The following is an 18,245-nucleotide window of genomic DNA, read 5'->3' as shown; positions in this document are numbered from 1 at the left end:
CGGGTGGTCTGTTCTCTGAATACATTCCCTTTGTTCTGCCACAGGGCTGGCAGCTGAGACAATGTAATCAGCGCTCCCCGGGCAGAACACACGCATGTGGTCTTTCTTATCAGCACTTCTGATGAATGATGAATTTTATGCCGAACTGCAAATGATCGTTCGGCAGAAAAGTGAAAGATGGACACATTTACACACAACGGTTATCGCTCAAAAGATGGCTTTTAAGCGAATTTTCGATAATCGTTGTGTGTAAAAGGGCATTAAGACACTTGTTGTCTTGGCTGTGTACTTTAAGCCATTGTCTTTTTGGAAGGTGAACTTTATTCCCAGTCTGAGATCTCATGTGCTCTTGATTAGGTTTTTATTAAAGGCACCCAATGAGTATGAAACACTGCTTTCCGGACTCTCCATTCCATCACCTACAATCCTCATAATGTAGTTTACTGATAACAGGTTGCTTTTAAGTCTGTAGGAATGTTTGCATGCACTGACAGCAATGAAAGATGTTAGAAAAACTATGGAAAATGAGAGGGAACGTGTCATCAGAAAATGACCTATTCTACAAATCAGGATTTTATGTTAAAAATGTTTTTAAGATTTTTGGGGTGATTTTATTTTAATATCTGATGTCACAGTCTATAATTTTCATACTTACCGCTAAGCCTAGTAATAGTTTGCTACTTCCTGTTGTGCAGAGAAAACTTTTCAGCAGTCATCTTATCATCATCGCAGGCAGGATTGCAGTGAAAGGTAAAACCGATATATGGGACTTAAAGGTGATGACAGGTTCCCTTTAATATTTCTCCTATATAACGGTTTGCTACTATGTTTCTAGTCAAGGCAGTACTCTCTCAGCTAAGGTTGAAAATGGAAAGACACCTTTATTATATTTGTTAGCATGGTATATAGCAACAGATTTCTTTCTCGGTGGCTTCTCTTTGCTTTAAGTGAAATACAATCTATTATAGAATACGAGTCGGATCAGATGTTCTGCATAATGTAGTAAATGTTTTAACAAACATTGTGTGAAAAATGGGAGATGGATAGTAGAGTAAATCACTGCCGCACTTGATAAGCACATCTACTAACCGAAACTAATGGGAGTATTTATCCTGCACTCTATTGTACTGATTATGAAAGGACCTGTAATGGGATCGAATTCGTCTAATCTTCACGTCCACGCTGTCTTTCATTCTGCTTATTGAACTTGTGCTTGAAATCATGTTAATTCTTAATATGCATTGCACCATTGCTGTATATTAAGCCGTCGTGTTTCATCTTCTACTTCTGGCATGTTTTTACCTACAGACGGATGAACAAGCGATGCTGGAGGACTCACTTGTTGCCTTGTTTGATTTAGAGAAGGTCATGTTTTACTTCAGACAAGCAGAACACGGACCACAGATTGCAAGTATGTATCATTATTATGATTCTATACAATTGTGTAACAGACATCCTCACCCTTCAGCAGGCTGAATTCCCCTTTCTTGGTCTGTAGCAGCTTTTGTAAATATTCTAAAACTTCCAATGTCACCCAAATCCAATAGCATAAAACAGCAAGTACTATAGAAGACATGGAGGGGGAAAGAAGTGCGGCTGCAATACTTCTCAGTGTGTGTATGAAGCTGCTATACTGTTGTATCTTGTCTCCACCCAGATTATGGGTGGAGACGGCCTGAGATAAAGGGAACGCCCCAAGGTTCTCATTGGCAGCTGGATACACAATCTCACCGATCTGCCCATAGCTTGGTGGAAGCTTCTGAGTAACAGCCACTGGCCGCGGATTCACCCCCGCTGATAGCCGCAGGCTGGCTCCCGCTGTTTACCCTTGCTGATAGTGGCAGGCCAGCTCCTGCTGTTCAATCCCACTGTTTACCTGCCGCTGATAGCCACAGGCCGTCTCTCGCTGTTCAACCCCGCCTGTTTCCCCCCGCTTGGATAGCCACAGGCCGACTCCCGCTGTTCACTCCTGCTGAGAGATAGCCGCCGATTCCAATTCACCACTGGAACTCCTTAATGGCAAAGCAGGACGCCTGTATCTGGCGTCCCGTTGCCATGACAACCCGGTGACTACACAACAGAGGGAGCTCCCTTCCTCTGTGAAGCCTTTGCACGTCTCTTCAGAGCTGCTGCTGCTCTCGGAAGCTCGCTGAAGGCGTGTATATGGCAGCCAATCAGAAGCTTCTACCGAGCTATGGGCAGATCGGGGAGGTTGTGTATCCGGCTGCCAATGAGAACCTTGGTGCATTCCCTTTACCTCATGTCTCTGCCCATAATCTTGGTGGAGACAAGATACAATAGTACCTGAAGCTGCATTATATGTGAGGAGCCTGGGCGCAACTGGAGGAGACATCCGATTAGCTCAATAGACACAATATTGCTCTTATAATATACAGGAAAAGGAGCAACTCGCCCATTCATCAAGTATGGAGAGAGAAAATGTGCATTTTTTAGGGAAATAAATAGGCCACTTTTCCAATTTTTCATGCATTAGAAAAATGGAAAAAGTGGTAAAAAACAGTCAAAATGACTCACCAGTACATGGGGCTTTAGGAGACCCTTTATCATAAAGAGAATATATACCAAATCCATCCCTGATTGGGAAAAAGGGAACACTCTACTACAGCTCTCTTGGTTAATCTCTTGGCTAATTGACACTAATAACCACTAATCCTTTTATAGAAGTTTAAAGGGTTCTATGCTTTGGACAACCCCCAATTATTAGTTTTCTAAACAGTAAAGCTCCATTTACACGCAACAAATATCACTCAAAATTTGTTCAAACAATGTCTTTTGAGCGATAATCGTTGTGTGTAAATGCTTCCATTGTTTGCTTTTCAGACGGACCATGACTTTTAGCTCAGCATAAAAACCATTGTTAGGCTGGGCAGCTGATAGCAGGGACCACATGCCATGATTCTCGAAGGGAGCGCTGATAACATTGCTTTCAGCTGCAGTCATATGGGAGAACAATGGAGCTGTATGCAGATAACAGACCACCCGCTGTTATCTGCATACATCAAAGGGAGGCTCATTTTCATGCAAATGAAGCTAATAAACTACTAATGGGCATTAGTTCCCATTAGTAGTTAATGCAAAATGATCCCTCAAACTGTCATTCAAGCTATCTTTTAAACGAATTTTAAACGAACATCTTTGCGTGTAAATGGGGCTTTAGTCAGTCACAGAGTATTTCTTTGCTGGGATCCTCAGCATCAGATGTAATCTAAGAATTAAATATCCCTACAGCGCCACTACAGGGGAAATTAAGCATTACACGCAATCAAATCAGTGGGTTATTTGTGTAATTTCTGACAGGACAGGTCCTTTGGAGAGAAACTGTTACATTGATGTAGAGCGCAACTACAATGCCCTCCACAGATGTCACCGAAACGACAGAGTAAGACATAATGATGTCTGCAATGGAGCAACATATAAATATAACCCATCACTGAAACAAATAAAACACAGGAGAGGGAATGCTCTACCTAACCAAAAACAGCTTGGCTGACCCCGCCTAAGGGCAAGATAATTGCTCCAATATTGGCAGCCCCACGTGTCAAACCTATGGGACCTAGCCTGTCCGTAGATAGAGGAAGGATATATAGGATGGAAAGGCTAAAAGAGCACGGCACAGGTGAATAAGCTGAAGGTACAGTCACGTGGACTGGCGCTGACGTCATCACGTCCCCCTGGCTCCACTTTCTGATTATGCTCAGCTCCACGCAACAGGAATACTCTTTGTAGCCATTCTCCACTCTGGCCAATAGATGAGGATTCTGAACAGAGGAACCCTCAGTCCACTCAGAATTCCATAATTGGATGTATGACAATGGGTTTTTTAAACTGGACAACCCCTTTAAATGACCTATAAAATGAGATCCGTTTTTGACTATGTAAACAAGACATTCTGTATTGTGCAGAACAAAATACACATATATTTTAAAAAGTGGTATGACATGTAAAGGGTATATAGCAAAGGTAAAAATGATGTGATATTGTCTCATTTACCCTATAGGGCCGTTAATGTTTCCATGCATTTATAATAACTAAACTTTTAATATCCTACTGCTAACTGTACAAGAACACCTCCGATAGGACATCCACTTGTCACTGTCAGAATGCATGTCGCTCCTGCCCTGGTCAAGTAGATAACAGTGTTGCTAGACTATTGTGGTACAGCGGGTCAAGGGGGTAACAATCATACTGCGCTTTTGTATGGGAGACTAATAACATTTTCTCTTGTATCCTCAGATGTTCCTATTACCTATCAGGCAGAAGGCAGCCGACAAGCTCTGAAAATTTACTTCTACCTAGACAGTTATCATTTCGAGCATCTACCACAAAGGCTAAAGAATGGAGGAGGATTTAAAATTCACCCTGTCCTATTTTCTCAAGGTGAATACTTTTTGTGTTACATTTTATTGCAAAAAGAAAAATTAGGTTCTTCTCGGCTGAAAATTGGATCGTCCTTTCCCAAGACCTGCTGTATCCCTGTAACAATGAATTAACAGAATGCCACTCTCAGGTCGGAAATTCAATCCCATTATTTTTGATAAAGTATTTGCAGCGCTGACAAGTAATTTTTGAAGCCCATAGCCATGCAAAACAAAGGCAAAGCCCAAATGATCAGTCCCCTTTCACCACTCTACTCCAGCTTCTGCTTCGGAAATGTCACAGACTCACACTGGGGCAAATCTCCCGTAGCTGATATAGTTATCAATAGTCATCTGTCATATAGTCCACTAGCTGACTGCATTTCATTAGCTGCCTACTGACTATCATCTCTAGCAAGATTTGAAACTGCTGACCTCTACTGCAGAATTTTCATTAAGACTAGACTATATTCTACCAAAAGTAATTGGACGCCTGAGTAAGAATTACTAGTAGTATTTATTTACATGTGTTAATGCTCCTTTGGCCCTAATGACATTGCATACTCTCCATGGCATACTTTCTACTAAGATATTATATACTTCAGCTGGAATTTCCCTCCATCCATCCTGCAAATGTCTGACAAGTTCTCTCCAAGAAGACGCATCAGCCTATCTGCAGTGGTGCAAAGAGTGTTCTCCATGGACAGTTGAGTAGTGGAAGAACATTCTATGGATTGACGAATCACACTTCTCCATCTTCAAATCAGATGTCCCTGGGTGTGGAGGTTGCCTGGGAAACGGCTTCTGCCTGAGTGTGTTGTGCCAACAGTTAAAGTGGTATTCCGGTTCCATCAAGTTATCCCCTATCAATGGGATAAGGGATAACTAGCTGATCGGTGGGGGTCTGACCGCCAAAACCCACACTGATCATGAGAACTGGAGCCCAGTCAGTCCCCGAATGTAGGAAGCACAGGTTGGGTAGTGCCAAAGATTCCTGAGTCAAGCATTCAGGAATCTTCGGTGATTTGGTAGCATAGTGTATAAGAAATAATGTTATGATGCATTTACCTAATCACTGTTGCAAGATGTACCCCTAAAGTTGATCTACACTTCATAACCAAATGCAGGATAAAAAAAAAAATTGGGGGCATCAGTAATGTGATAAAATGCATGAATTTATTTGCAAAAATGTTGCAAATTGCTGGCAGCAATATTTCAAATTGCCTCAAATTTGTCAAAATGGTAAATACGGCATAATGAATATATTGCAAGTCGTTGGGCACGCTAGACTTATTTCTCTTCCATATGTGTCCACATGTGCCTATACTTTACATAAGCCTGTCTTGAATAAATTAGGTATATTGTACAACTCCTTTTAAGCACACCGTACGGTTTCAAAACTCTTGGGGTAAGTATAAAAAAAATGTCTAAAATCTAGAAAACTTTATGGTGCACCTGGTAACACAAATCTAGTGTGTTTTGCCCATTTTGCTCATTGGCCAAGTGTCTATGAAAAGAAAAAAAAGAGTGTTACCGTGAAAGACAGTTACGGGAATGTCTTGCAGATTATGTGCTCATCTGGAGTGGATGTGATGCCACAACACTTATAGCACATATGAATATTGAACTGGACTCTGCCGAAGATGATCCGATCTGGTGGGATGACTCCACAGATGATCATACAAATGAGATAGGGTTGGAGCACCACGGAATACAAAGCTGTTTATCAGACGGGAGATATGCTGTGTGTATAAGTGAACTTTTTATTGTTATGCTTCCCAACGTGCTTCAGGCTTGGATAGTTATTTCACCCGATGAAGGGCTCTGTCCAAGCCCAAAACACATTGTAAAGTATACCAATATAGAGTGCATTTCTACATATATCTCAGCCCGGTCCATTCTACATTGTGGACTTCGGTGATGATCCAGTCATATCCCACTTGTAAGTCTATTGGAAAACACAGCAAACAATGCTTTCCTATACAGTTAAAAAAAGTATACCAATGCATACCGACCCAGCTGATGTCAGAAGGACATATTTATTATTATGACCAGCTCCAAAGGGGCCCAAGCACCCATTCAGCATATTCTCACAGAGTATTTTCCAAAGCATATGCAAATGTAGACAGTAAATACCTAAACATACTCTAATAGGACTTATTAAAGAGGGTTGCTTATCAGAGATGAGCGAACGTACTCGTTTAGGGCGATTGTGAAATCGAGCATCGCTTTTTTCGAGTAACTGACTACTCGGGCGAAAAGATGCGGGGGGCGCCGGGGGTGAGTGGGGGGGGGGGGGAGGGAGAGAGAGCTCCCCCCTGTTCCCCACTGCTACCCCCTGCTCCACCACGCCGCCCCCCGAATCTTTTCGCACAAGTAGTCAGTTGCTCGAAAAAAAGCGATGCTCGATTGCGAAATCGCCCTAAATGAGTACGTTCGCTCATCTCTATTGCTTATAGATAAAATATCTACATGTACCTAGACCCATTATAGTACGACGTGGTAAGTGACATGACATGTACCCTCTTCACTATGAACTATCTCTGTACACAATACCAGAAGATTTGTCTGCATTTAATTGGTCTATGACTCAACGACAACCCCAGATATTATTATCCTATTTTTCGCTATTTTTGACCATTGTTTTTAATGATTCCCGCATTTAATGGCTGCTCACCTGTTTTGTGAAATCACACCGAGACCATAAAATCAGAATAACTTCAGACTGTGCAATGTTCCAGGCTACAATGGAAAAGAAATGATTGCAGTATCTCTTCCTATTTCAGCTCTGGAGAGTATGGACGGCTATTATTACAAGGATAATGTTTCTATTGAAGAATTTCAGGCCCAGATTAATGCCGCTTCACTTGAGAAAGTTAAACAGTACAATCAGAAACTGAGGTAAGTTCTTGAGTGACTTTCACTTTCTTCAGCCATTCAGATGTTGTACTCTTCGGACTCCTTAACTGGATAATGAAAGATGTTTCCGCATTATTACGGTAACTGGTGGTAAATGGTGAGCAGCCCCGTCATTTAGCAACTACATAACAATACACTGGTAAGACCTTCTGTAATAAAGCAGACCTGTCAGTTCTGAACACTCTTAATCATTTGCAGTGACCTGGCTTTAGTCAATTAGTGGTCTGCTTAACCCTTTCTCCTAAGCACTCTGTACAAAATAGATCCTTTTTTTGCACTGAGAAGGGGGAAGGGACTTGTTATTTGTATAGCACCAACTTTTTCCGCAGCACTTTCAGGTAATTTTATTTCTTACCCTCTCACCAAGCTGGGTACTCATTTTACCGACCTCAGAAAGATGGAAGGCTGAGTCAACCTTGAGCTGACTACCTGAACCATGCAGGGGATTGAACTTGGAACCTTCAGGTCGTGAGCAAGAGCTTAGGACTGCATTCTGTTGCCTTAGCACTCTGCACCACATGAGTGGTAGGGAAGAAACCTGCTGCTAGACACCTCTGGCAGTGTCTCATCTTCAAGATCAAAAGGATCAGGCAGGTCTATATCATCATTATATCCATACACACAGCACATTACAGACACAGCTCTACTACATGCATCCTGATTAGAGATGAGCAAGTGTACTCACTAAGGCAAACTACTCAAGCGAGTAGTGCCTTATGCGAGTACCTGCCCGCTCGTCTCTAATGATTCGGCTGCTGGCGGGGATCGGCGGGGGAGAGTGGTGAGATCTCTCTCTCCCTCTCTCCCCCAGCTCCCCCCCTGCTCACTCCCGCAACTTACCGCTCACCTGCATCGGCAGTCGAATCTTTAGAGACGAGCGGGCAGGTACTCGAATAAGGCACTACTCGCTCGAGTAGTTTGCCTTATCGAGTATGCTCGCTCATCTCTAATCCTGATTCACACACAGCACATTACACACACAGCTCTGCTATATCCATCCTGATTCCCACATTACACACACAGCTCTACTACATCCATCCTGATTCCCACATTACACACACAGCTCTGCTATATCCATCCTGATTCACATACAGCACATTACACACACAGCTGGAGAGACTTTAAAAAATGATATTAAAAAATAACCACGCATATTAAAAAAAAAAAAATCTCTAGAATAGTCGCATATTGAAAAAAAGTTGACATACAGTAGGTATCTGTGTAGTCACCAACTCAGAAATAGTTCTAATTAGAGCTATAGATCTCAACCCGATCAGATCTGTGGTATATTCTGGACTGGATGTCATTAATTACTCTGTTTTATGTAAAAATACATAAACGTCCCTCGTCTTTTGTTTTGCTCTCACTGGCATTCTATCAGGACAAAGTGACTGCATGGATTTTATAATTTCATTTGGAGTGCATTAAACGGATTACATTCAGGAGTAACGAGGAAATTAATGGTAAAGATTTGTTCCTCTTCAGCTTTTAATTTAAGAGAATCATTTGTATTGTTTTCCCAAACTCTGAAGATGTTCATTTGTCTCAAGAATGTTTGGGTAATCGGAAGAGCCAGATCCTTGACGTTCGTTTCGAGGCACTCATGAGGCTGATTTGAGGCTAAAGAAGCCAGTGTCACATTCGGAGCCACCAGGGGACAGCTCTCCTCTTGTAGTCTCATGCATTTCATTAGGAACATTCACGCTATGTTCACATCTCATTAATCATTAATGTACCAGAAGCGTAACCACGACCTACTCCAGGAGCCTGAAGCCCACTGGGATCAATCAAAGCCAAAAGAAGCCAAGTACACCAAGAGCAGTTCACTAGTGCCCATTATTGTGTATTAAATGGTCTACATTACTAAAGTGTAATAACTGAAAAGACGTGCAATAGTAATTAAATGTTAAAGGGATTGCACTGGATTAGAAAAGGTTTCTGCTATTTTAACCCTTTCCAATCCAATTTGTATCCTGGTTTTCCTAGGGGGCTTACTCTTTTTCTACTTTTATACAACGGCGCTATATGCTGGCTAAAGCTAGTACTGCATGAGGTGACACGTTGGATAGGCTCAGACAGCAGAGAGGCTGGCAATATACAGTAAGAGAACTCCGACGGACGTCTTCCAACATCGGAGCCGTACAGCCTTAAATCATAATGTCTTTAGACGTCAGACAGTGGATTGGAAAGGGTTAAAGACTACCTGAAATCAAAAAACATTTGACATGTCATAGAGGCATGTCAAAAGTATTGATCAGTGGGGGTCACACTAATGAGAGGGCTGCAGTGCTCACCCAAGAGCAGCTGAAGACGACCTCATAGAAACTTCCTATACACTTCTTCTCCAGTAAGCGCTGCAGCCTCCTCATTCTAGCGATCGGTGGGGGTCTCAGCAGTGGTTCCACTACTGATCAATACTTTTGACATGTCTCTATGACATGTCAAAAGTTTTCTGAAAGTGCAGCTACTCATTAAGAAACAGGTCACTTTTATCTATGGCTTTTTTCAGCTCATCCCAATTCCATTAAGTGGGACTCTGCTGTAATGCGAGACAGAACCCAGGGACAAATGGGACACTGATTCTGGGGGAAAAGCAGGCATTTTATTCTAATTCTGGACATCTCTTTAAAGGGAATGTGTTATCAGAAAGTGACCCACTGTAGAAATCAAGGTTTCATGTTAAATATATATATATATATATATTTTTTTTTTTTTTCAAATTTTTTAATTTTTTTTTATCGATGTCACGATCTATGTGTTAAAAAATTTTTAAATCCTGCATTTTTTTACACTGGCCAGTAAGCCCAATAGTTGGCTGATGCTTCCGGTTCTGTAGAAAAAAAACCTTTCTGTATCACCACCTCTACACAGATAACACAAGATACACCATTCACAATAGGTGATGGGCGCAGCTCACCTCGCTCTCCCTGTACAATAACATCTGCACAGGTTACAGAACATGCCTACAGCAGTCTTCCATAGAAGTCTAGACCAGCTCCTGTCCACTGTGTGAATGGCCCATGAAGCTGCTGTAAAGTATCTCTCTAAATGCTGTTAAATGTAGGTTAGGAAAGATGGCCGCCCCTATAATCATGTATGGACAAGAGAATAATAAATTCTACAATCAGAAAATAAAAGCAGATTCAAAAGATGTAAAATGTTTCACATTTATAACAAATATCGGCGATACACTCCCTTAAAGTACGCCCGTTATTAGATGCATGGTGCATGATGCTGAAGAGTAAAACACATAGTAACTTCAGTGTTTCCCTTTATAGTATATTATAGTTGCCCCCTTTATACCATCCTCAACAATGTTCCCATTTCCATCTCCATAGTACATGTTTGACGCATTGCATAGGTGAGTGGCAGATTGGCAGAACGGTCTGTACAGATTGTTGGCAAGATGCATGGTAGTATTGCCAATGATGTCCCAGTTAATCCATATGACTATATTGTTAGTTTTTATACTTGTGGCAGCATTTATCAAGATAAAGGAAGGAGCTGTTTTTCTGTAATGGATGATGGAACTAATATTCCACTTACTTAGTTTGCCTTTTTCATCTGCACATGGGAGTTTTGCTCTTGTGCCCCCCCCCCCCCCGATCATAAGATTGAATAGACAGCAATCAGCCCATGCTGCTGTGTAGTGCCTTATGCGAGTACCTGCCCGCTCGTCTCAAAAGATTCGGGTGTCGGCGGGGGGCAGGGAGCGGCGGGGGAGAGCGGGGAGGAACGGGGAGATCTCTCTCTCACTCTCTCCCCCCTGCTCACTCCCGCAACTCACCGCTCTCCCCCGCTTGCACCCGAATCTTTTGAGACGAGCGGGCAGGTACTCGCATAAGGCACTACTCACTCGAGTAGTTTGCCTTAGCGAGTACGCTCAATCATCTCTAGTCAGGTCCTATCTTTTCTCGCTGCACGGACCTTAGATTTAAGCATTGTAGCTACACATGTCCTATCTTTTAAAGGTGCAAGTTTTTTGCGCATCTAATATCCCTTATGTGAATGTTTCTTTAGGAAACCATTGGTTCTATTAGATGCAATTTTTTTCACGCACTGATTCTGCGTGAAAATGACGCCTGTGTAAATGAGGCCTAAATCACACCTGTAACCTACAGTTTACATGAAGTGCTATTTTTTTCCATCACATGTGACTGCCTCTGATTGCATACTTTTGTTTTTGCTCTTGCCATTGCCATTATCTGCCTAGCCCATTTTTACCTGGGCCTATCAAGAGAACACTCCAATGCTCCACCTATTATTATGATGAGTTGGTCTTGCTCAACCATTCAGCTGTTTTAAGACCCCATACAATTTAGACTTAAAGAGGTTGTCCCGCGAAAGCAAGTGGGGGTATACACTTCTGTATGGCCATATTAATGCACTTTGTAATGTACATCGTGCATTAATTATGAGCCATACAGAAGTTATTCACTTACCTGTTCCGTTGCTGGCGTCCCCGTCTCCATGGTGCCGTCTAATTTCAGCGTCTAATCGCCCAATTAGACGCGCTTGCGCAGTCCGGTCTTCTTTCTTCTGAATGGGGCCGCTCGTGCCGGAGAGCGGCTCCTCGTAGCTCCGTCCCGTCACGTGTGCCGATTCCAGCCAATCAGGAGGCTGGAATCGGCAATGGACCGCACAGAAGACCTGCGGTCCACCGAGGGTGAAGATCCCGGCGGCCATCTTAGCAAGGTAAGTACGAAGTCGCAGCAGCGCCGGGATTCGGGTAAGTACCGGACGGTTTTTTTTCTTTACCCCTGCATCGGGTTTGTCTCTCGCCGAACGGGGGGGCTATTGAAAAAAAACAAAAAAAGTTTCGGCGCGGGACAACCCCTTTAAGGCATCGGAACCTGCTGATTTTGGAGTGACCAGATGACTGCTGAATGTGTACGAGGGCTTCTTAACTTTCCCTCAACAGATGCTGTCAGGAAAAAGAAGTATCAGGCATGTTGAATTTCAAGGACCAATCATTATGGTTCCCTGGAAGATAAGCTGCCAGAGTTGGTAGTAGTGGCTTTCTCCACACAGGAAACTTGGCCAAACTAAGCAGTCATGCGTTTGTGGAAGTCAGCAGAAATAGCTGTCAGCCAAATGAACGTTCAGTCAACAGCTATTGAATGTGTTTGGGTCCCCTTTAAAGAGGTTGTGCAGTTGTAAACTACTGATGCCCTACATGCAGGATAGTCTATCAATAGTAGATCAGTGAGGGTTTGCTGCTTGAGAACCTCGCTGATCAGCTGTTTCTCTAGGCCAGAGTTTTTGTGCACTGAGCTGATTTTTGCATGAAGTACACAGCTCTGTTCCCACTGCAGTGGCCAGGTTTGGTATTGCAGGCACAGTTCCCATTGAAGTGGAAGGGAACTTTGTCTGTAATTCCAAGCCTGGCCACTGCAGTGGGAACGGAGCTGTCTGCTTCCTGCAGAAATCATTTCAGTGCATGAGCATCGTGGCCTGGAGAACAGGTGATCAGAGAGGATCCCAAGTCGCTGATATACCATTGGTGGCCTATCCTAAGGACATGCATCGATAGTTTACAACAGGACAACCCCTTGATGCTATGTGACCACTGCTAGAGAAGAAAATATTTTTATTTGCTCTTTATTACATAGCAATACAAAAAAAAAGACAAAAATTGTAAGAAATAATTGTTTTCCATGAATGTTGAGTTAATAAAAAAATATCTCTCATTCTGATGGAAGCGTGCTTATAAACACACATACAGTATTCAGCACAATTCATGAATACTGTTGCTTAGGAACTATTGTCAGTATCACGGCATCCAACCTCGTTCTTGTTACATGTAGATGGATAAACAGAGATTTATCATTAGATTCTGTGAGTACAAACTTGGGCTATATATTTTTATACCTTTACAAATTGAAATATAAAGTGTAACCAACTCATTCTACCAACCGGGTGCATAGAAGCAGACAACTGTATAGATAGCACACATCTCTGTGACTGTTACATCCATGCTGGGCTTATTCGCCTGACCTGCACAAACAAATAAAGAAATGGGTTCACAGTGGTCCAGAAAGAACCACAATGACAAAACATAAAAGGAAAAATTATCCCTAGCAACTGATGGGCAAGAGGACCCCGTCTACATGCAGGGCAATCGTCCTGACAAGAACCGCCCTGCATCTCGTACCTAAGGGTCTAGTCTTTACCTAAATGGAAAGTAGGAAAGAGGACACAACCAGACAGATGTAAGATAAACACCATGGGCGGAAGGGATTCAGGCGTCCAAAGATTTATGGATGGAGGGGAACAACCAACACCAAACACGAATTCCAGTCTGGATCCAGGCAAAACATAGCATCTAGACTCAACCACCATCAAACAGACGGCACTCGTCTGACGCAACATAGAGCTAGACTCGCACCCCAAACTGGATTCAGATAGAGAGCTGTACAACTAGACTACAGAATGACCCACACCCAGGAATGGGTGTGATCGGGTTAAATATACTCACACCAGGGCTGATTGGTCAACCAGAGGACACACCTCCCAGTCAAGCAATCAGACCATACACCACAGGAGATATTACAGCAAAGAGGAGAGGAAGGCCACAGTGAAGTATTTCCAACAGACAATGTCACAGGGACTTTTTGCATTGACAGGTAAAAAGCAAAATTGCAGAAAGCATTGCAACGTGGACCAGCCAACATTATAAAGCCACCCTGGTTCTGCTACCCGTTATGGATGGCACACCGTAACTGTGACATTATGGTTTACTCCAGGGACACCATAAAAGATACTTGTCTGAAAAAGGTGAACATCTCATTAGTGGTGTTTAAGTGTTTGAATTCTATTCATGGGTGCTACTACGACGACAAAGCAGCTGCTATCATCAGGGCCAGTAGTTCGTTTCACTCAACACTAGTCCTGAACACTGGTGTATAATTCTGTCTAAAAGCTACAAAAGCCCTGTATATTACATGGCTTTTGTGGTTCTTAGACAGCGTTATACACCAGTTTTTTGGGTTTTGGCTCAAACAAATTAGGATCGAACCAAACTTTTTGCAGAAGTTTGGTGAACCAAACTTTTCAAAGGTTTGCTCTCATCACTATTCCTGGAGATTTCTGGAGTGCTTCAACTCAGCTGTCTCTGGCAGTTCTATTGAAGTGAATGGCGTTCCCACCGCTGTTAAAATTTTGGAACACAAAAGGGGGCAATTTCTCTGGATTAGTGGCGATCCGAGCAGTTGGACCAGCAAGCTAACTTGCCGAGATGGGGATACTGCTTTGACTCTTTGCAATCCAATTTTGGATTCAGGGTTTCCTAAAAGGCTTTCTCTTTTTGCTGTTATACAACAGTGCCATCTGCTGGCTAAAGCCAGTGTGTGTGCGCCAGAGAGACTCCGACAGCGGAGTGGCTGGCAATAGATGGTAAGAATACCCTGTCGGACGTCTTCTGACACTGGAGCTGTACAAGCTTCAATCAGAATATAGGAAGACGTCAGACAATGGATTGGAAAGGGTTAAGAGTAAAGCAAAGGGTAGGGGCTTAGGGTCAAGTTAGAGCAAAGGTCTGCATTTCTGACAAGCTGATTTGTGACTCACATATATCATTTTTAACCCTAAGGCTGCCTGTCCACGTGCAAATTTTCATTGCGTTCCCTGCGTCGATAATCTGTCCACGGGGAACGCAGTGAACACTTTTCATAGCGTTGCTATGGAAAGCGCAGCCCCCGTGTCCACAAGTGGAGAATCATAGCGATTCTCCGCTTTGCAGCATGCGACAATTTGCCTCGATTCTCCGTGGTGAGCCTATCTGTCAGAGAACTGTCAGCTCTCCCCTGCTGCCGGGCGGCGGCTTCCACGACGGAGATCTGCCGCAGGATATCGCTACACCCGTGGACAGGCAGCCTAAGTATTGTACCTAAATCATCGATCTAAACTGCGTCCAAGTGGAGCAGAGCTATAAAATCATCTAAGCTACTGGTATACATATTACACAAAGAGAATGACGTACAGTATATGTTGTTTTTAAGATGGGCTGAACTCCTTATATAATTATTACATGTGATATATGCTTTTATACTTACATAAGTCTTTTAGAAATCTTCTTTCAATTACGCTAACTGAACAAAACTAGAGCCCAGCACCATGCTGCAGAAGAAAACAGATTACGGAGTACATTTATAGCTGCTTTAAGCGTTCCATTGTTTCACTATTATAAAAACTTGGTTCCTATTCACTAGTCGATATTGGCACCAAGCCAGCATTTCCATTAGGAATTTCTCATAAAATGTGATTAACCAGTAGCAGAAACTTCTTGTAATTAAGTGAAGTGCCCAGAAATATATTCTCTGTCCACGGCTTGTGCTATTGTAAAATATCTGGTCGAGAGTGCGAGGGATGAGCTTTTTGACTTAAGTAATAGTCATACTTAAGAATTGTTTTATTTGCTGCCACTTATTGCCTAAATGCATCGGACTATGTGGATGTGATGCTGATCTGATCTGAATACAATGTTGAGAACTGCAAGTTGCACTTAGAGGGGAAATCCAGTCCAAATGAGCTTCTAATGCGTCATAGATCATAAAGGAGATTGCATTGGCGCAGTCTGTGGTCTCAGACCACCACTGATGTCCAGATTAGAAGCCATATACATTGATTAAAGGAGATGTCTCGAGGAAGCAGTTAAATTTTTTTTTTGCCCAGTCCCCCCCATTAAACATACATTACTAAGCCCCCCTGTAAATGACATTTCTAGCTGGTTCGTACTTACCGTTCCAGCGTTTCAGCAACTTATAAAAGTTTTCTCAAGATGGCCGCCGGCTCTTTCCCCGTCGCTCGCTGCAGCCCGACGTGCACGCTCCCGAGACGCCGCCAGCTGTGTCTCCATGGCAACCGGACGCATCGCAGCCGCCGACCAGACGCCCCGCAGCCGCCGACCAGACGCCCACCGCCAGGCAGCAGGTAACCGGCGCTAGCCCCCGGCTCCCCAGCGCTAGACCCTCAGCCCAGGTGAAGGCCCCGGAGCCCAGCGCTAGTTCCCCCGGCCTAGCGGCAGCCCCCCCCCAGCGCAGCGGCAGCCCCCCCCGGCCTAGCGACAGCCCCCCCATCGCAGCGGCAGCCCCCCCCGGCCTAGCGACAGCCCCCCCGGCCTAGCGCTAGTTCCCCCATCGCAGCGGCAGCCCCCCCCCGGCCTAGCGACAGCCCCCCCGGCGCAGCGACAGCCCCCCCCCCCGGCGCAGCGCTAGTTCCCCCGGCGCAGCGGCAGCCCCCCCCCGACCCATCACTTACCTGGGACGCTTCTCGGGGCTGCTGGGCTGGGCTGGGCTGGGCTGGGCTTCTCCGCTGGGCAGCTCCAGTTTCTGCACCTTCCTCTAACAGAGGAAGGTGCAGAATGGCCGCTGCAGCGCGCTCCCGAGCAGTGACAGCTCGTCTGCGCATGCGCAGAAGAGCTGTAGCGGGGAGCACACTGAAGCGGCTCGTGCTGAATAGAGAAGACCGGACTGCGCAAGCGCGTCTAAAAAAGCAAGCTGCCAGCGAATTTAGACGGAACCATGGAGACGAGGACGCTAGCAACGGAGCAGGTAAGTGAATAACTTCTGTATGGCTCATATTTAATGCACGATGTACATTACAAAGTGCATTAATATGGCCATACAGAAGTGTATAACCCCACTTGGTTTCGCGAGACCACCCCTTTAAGTTCTTTCGGCATAGTTTGGAAAACCTGCCATAATAATGTAAGCAAATAGCCATTTTAATCAGTCAATGCAAATTTTAAAAAAAAGTCACTCTCCAAATTTTAATTTACTTCCGGTAGAGATGAGCAAGTATACTCCCTAAGGCACATTACTCGAGCGAGTAGTGCCTTAGCCGAGTATTTCCCCACTCGTCTCTAAAGATTCGGGGGCTGGCGCGGGTGACAGGTGAGTTGCGGCGGGGAGAGAGGCAGAGAGAGATCTCCCCTCCGTTCCTCTCCGCTCTCCCCCGCCGCTCCCCGCCCCCCGCAGGCCCCCGAATCTTTAGAGACGAGCGGGGAGATACTCGGCTAAGGCACTACTCGCTCGAGTAATGTGCCTTAGGGAGTATACTCGCTCATCTCTAACTTCCGGTTTAACACACATTGTTTACCAACTTTTTGTTGTGTTTTTGCAACTTTCTAAATAATGAAAAATATTGTAGAGTTTATACAAGGCATTTGGTTCTTGGTATTTTTGCAGTGTTTTGGGGGTCAGTTGTGTTTTTATCCAAGCATACGTATGGCGTTTTTCCTGGTGTTTTTCTCCATTGGGTTCTCTGTAGGATTTATAAAACACCAGAAAAAAATTGTATATAGAAAATGTCGCTAACTGAAAAAAGTACAAAAAAGCACGTAAAAAAGTGCTATTAAAAATGCTTGAAAGACACATTGTGTTTTTTACATTATAAATTGCAAAAGTATGGTGTGAAAAAGGCTTATAGCCGGAATATATAGCTTAAACCACGCCATGCCCAGGAACAGATGCAACTGCATGGAAGCATATTGCCCCCAAAGGGCTCCTTCAGATGAGCGTAAGCGTAGAAACGGTTGCGATGGCACGGCTTTTTTCGCTATAAAGGTTGTGCTATCATGCGAATCGGCGCTTTTTACTATCCTTTCTGCATTGCCAGGGACAGTTCACATCGGCGCGGGACACACCTGCATCGGGATGCAAAAGGCTGTGGAGCCTAATTGGTCCCCGGTGTTGGAATTCCCGCAAGGATCCAGGGGTTTTTGGAAAGATTACGAGGGCGATATCCGGCCGTGAATCACGCCCTCGCCGGTGTGCAGCAGCCCTGACATTGTCCCTTTTAGTGTATTTTGTATGTAGTGGTTGTAAGATGAGATGGTTTCAGTAGTTTATATTGTGGTGGAACATGGAGGAGTCTAAAGGCTTTACAGGAATTCAGATTCCTTTTCCCCTTTTTAATCAAGAAAGCAGCGTTTGTAAAGTACTTTTATTT

At 44.0% G+C, this 18,245-nt stretch overlaps 1 protein-coding gene across 1 annotated transcript in view; it reads left to right on the top strand.

The window, feature by feature from the left end:
* Window positions 1-18,245, top strand: part of PREX2 (phosphatidylinositol-3,4,5-trisphosphate dependent Rac exchange factor 2) — a 320,125-nt gene that overhangs the window by 236,618 nt on the left and 65,262 nt on the right. The window contains exons 33-35 of the mRNA XM_066578561.1: window positions 1,309-1,411; window positions 4,255-4,398; window positions 7,163-7,277. Coding sequence (XP_066434658.1) covers window positions 1,309-1,411; window positions 4,255-4,398; window positions 7,163-7,277 — 362 coding nt within the window. The remainder of the gene's footprint in view (window positions 1-1,308; window positions 1,412-4,254; window positions 4,399-7,162; window positions 7,278-18,245) is intronic.

The sequence above is a fragment of the Eleutherodactylus coqui genome, chromosome 9 (assembly GCF_035609145.1).
Source record: "Eleutherodactylus coqui strain aEleCoq1 chromosome 9, aEleCoq1.hap1, whole genome shotgun sequence".
Lineage (NCBI taxonomy): Eukaryota > Metazoa > Chordata > Amphibia > Anura > Eleutherodactylidae > Eleutherodactylus > Eleutherodactylus coqui.
Note: the sequence above shows the minus strand (reverse complement) of the source record. Positions and strands in the feature narration are given on the sequence as shown.